Consider the following 2,612-nt stretch of genomic DNA (forward strand, 5'->3'; position numbering starts at 1 on the left):
GTCATATTAAATTTAATTTCAAATTTAAAGGGGAAGGAAGGGAGGGACAGACAAATGAAGCAGGGTGAAAAATAGGTGAGAGAGGGCAAAGACAAAAAAATCTTTTTAATTACAGGACTTTCTGAGCAAGATATTTCTCTCCCTTTCATAAGTTGGAAGCTCTTGAATAATTCATGGCGGGCGTCGACAGGCTGCCTTTCCCCTGGGTGATGTATAACTGAGCCGGGCGAGCTTCGGGAGGCTCCCCACATCAGACGCCACCCTTGCTCCTGAGCACAGGGCGCCGCTCCTCTGGCGCGCAGCTTCGGCTTCGGAGCTCTCAGCACCCTTCCTGCTGCCCGCCCGCCCGTCTGGGCTTGCGGCCGCCACTTTCCTTTCCCTAGCCCTGCGGCCAGCTGCTAAGTCTCCTGCAGCTGGTGGCTCCTGCTTGGGACCCTGTGTGTGGAGGCTGTTTGGGAGAAGCAGTCACTCGCTCCTGGCACAGATCCCAGCGGAGATCCTCCTGTTGATTTCTGGACCACGGATGCTGCTCCTGAGGAGGTATCTGCTGCCATCGCCCCCTCTACGACTGCAAGCTCAGGACCAGCCCCAAAGCAAGGTACCCCCACCCCCTTCCTGTGGCATTTTCCCCAGGGGGCTTATCCTTGTTTCATCCTGGAAACTAGGAACTCCATCTGGCAGGTGTGTGGGTGTGTGTGTGTGTGTGTGTGTGTGTGTGTGTGTGTGTGTGTGAGTACCCTGGGGAGGAGCAGAGCAAGCTCTTGGCACTGCCCAGTCCTGGGCTTCTCTGGTGCCCGCTAAAGGCTAAGAGGCTCCCCCCCCCGCCCCACCGCCCGGGAGACATTTCCGAGGAGGGCACCTGTCACCCGCCACCCCCGGACTCCTGGGGCTCCCCCTCCTCCAGCCCCCGACCGACCGTGCTTCAGTGCTGTGTCAGTGGTGGCGGGCTGAGGGGGAATGTCTTTGCCCTCCAGGCGGGCCAGTGTCGCGATGGGCCGCAGCGCGCGAGGCAGCCGACGACGCTAGCTGGCGAGGTGTGAAGAGTTGGGCCAGGATGATCAACGCCTCCTCCGCGTCCACCTCCGCCGCCCCCGGGGGCTCGCTGCTGCTGCTCTGCGAGGAAGAGGAGTCGTGGGCGGGCCGGCGCATCCCCGTGTCGCTCTTGTACTCGGGCCTGGCCATCGGGGGCACGCTGGCCAACGGCATGGTCATCTATCTCGTGTCGTCCTTCCGCAAGCTGCAGACCACCAGCAACGCGTTCATCGTGAACGGCTGCGCGGCGGACCTGAGCGTCTGTGCCCTGTGGATGCCGCAGGAGGCGGTGCTCGGGCTCCTGCCCGCGGGCGCCGCCGAGCCCCCCGCCGACTGGGACGGCGCCGGCGGCAGTTACCGCCTGCTGCGGGGCGCGCTGCTGGGCCTCGGGCTCACCGTGTCCCTCCTGTCCCACTGCCTCGTGGCCCTGAACCGCTACCTGCTCATCACGCGGGCGCCCGCCACCTACCAGACGCTGTACCAGCGGCGCCACACGGCGGGCATGCTGGCGCTGTCCTGGGCGCTCGCCCTGGGCCTCGTGCTGCTGCTCCCGCCCTGGGCGCCGCGGGCGGACGCCGCGCCCCCGCGGCTGCACTACCCGCCGCTGCTGGCGGCCGCGGCGCTGCTGGCGCAGACGGCGCTGCTGCTGCACTGCTACCTGGGCATCGTGCGCCGTGTGCGCGTCAGCGTCAAGCGGGTCAGCGTGCTCAACTTCCACCTGCTGCACCAGCTGCCCGGCTGCGCCGCCGCCGCCGCCGCCTTCCCCGGCGCCCCGCACGCGCCGGCCCCCGCGCCCGCGCCGCCCCTGCCGCCCGCGCTGCAGCCGCGCCGGGCCCCGCGGCGGCTCAGCGGGCTGTCGGTGCTGCTGCTCTGCTGCGTCTTCCTGCTGGCCACGCAGCCGCTCGTGTGGGTGAGCCTGGCCAGCGGCTTCGCGCTGCCCGTGCCCTGGGGCGCGCAGGCCGCCAGCTGGCTCCTGTGCTGCGCGCTGTCGGCGCTCAACCCGCTGCTCTACACCTGGAGGAACGAGGAGTTCCGCCGCTCCGTGCGCTCCGTCCTGCCCGGCGTCGGCGACGCGGCCGCGGCCGCCGTCGCCGCCACCGCCGTGACCGCCGTGTCGCAGGCGCAGCTGGGCACCCGCGCCGCCGGCCAGCACTGGTGACCCGATCGGGTCCGCGGGAGGCGGGGGCGCGGGGGATGGTGTGGGTGGCAGGAAGGTGGCAACCTCTTGGGCTCCCCCGCTCGCCGCCCGCGCGCCCCGTGTCCCCAGCCCACAGGACGGCGCCTGGCCTGACCCCAGAAGCGAACAGGTCGCCTCTGGCCCCAGCGGGGCCCCTGGACCAAAGTCTCTTTCTAAAGGCGCCTGATGGCCACCCTTTTATGTATGTGTTGAACTAGACATCCTACAGTCACTTCGCTGGAGACTTTGCGAACTTGCACACAGGCATTTTTTCTTGGGGGAGGGGAGTGGGGAGAAAGGTCGAATATATTTCCAAACAGTTTGCTTTTGAAAAAGAGCTTTGATGAGGTTAATACCCTGCCCACCTTCATCATCTTCTGTGTGAAGCGTCTCGAGTATGCAT

General features: G+C 66.6%; 1 protein-coding gene across 1 annotated transcript; it reads left to right on the plus strand.

Annotated features, from left to right (window-relative positions):
- The first annotated feature begins 1,054 nt into the window (after nt 1-1,054).
- On the plus strand, nt 1,055-2,191 carry GPR88 (G protein-coupled receptor 88). The gene has a single exon (XM_075540271.1). It carries the CDS (start codon nt 1,055-1,057, stop codon nt 2,189-2,191), a length of 1,137 nt encoding a protein of 378 aa, XP_075396386.1.
- Nucleotides 2,192-2,612: the final 421 nt, after the last annotated feature.

The sequence above is a fragment of the Tenrec ecaudatus genome, chromosome 1 (assembly GCF_050624435.1).
Source record: "Tenrec ecaudatus isolate mTenEca1 chromosome 1, mTenEca1.hap1, whole genome shotgun sequence".
Lineage (NCBI taxonomy): Eukaryota > Metazoa > Chordata > Mammalia > Afrosoricida > Tenrecidae > Tenrec > Tenrec ecaudatus.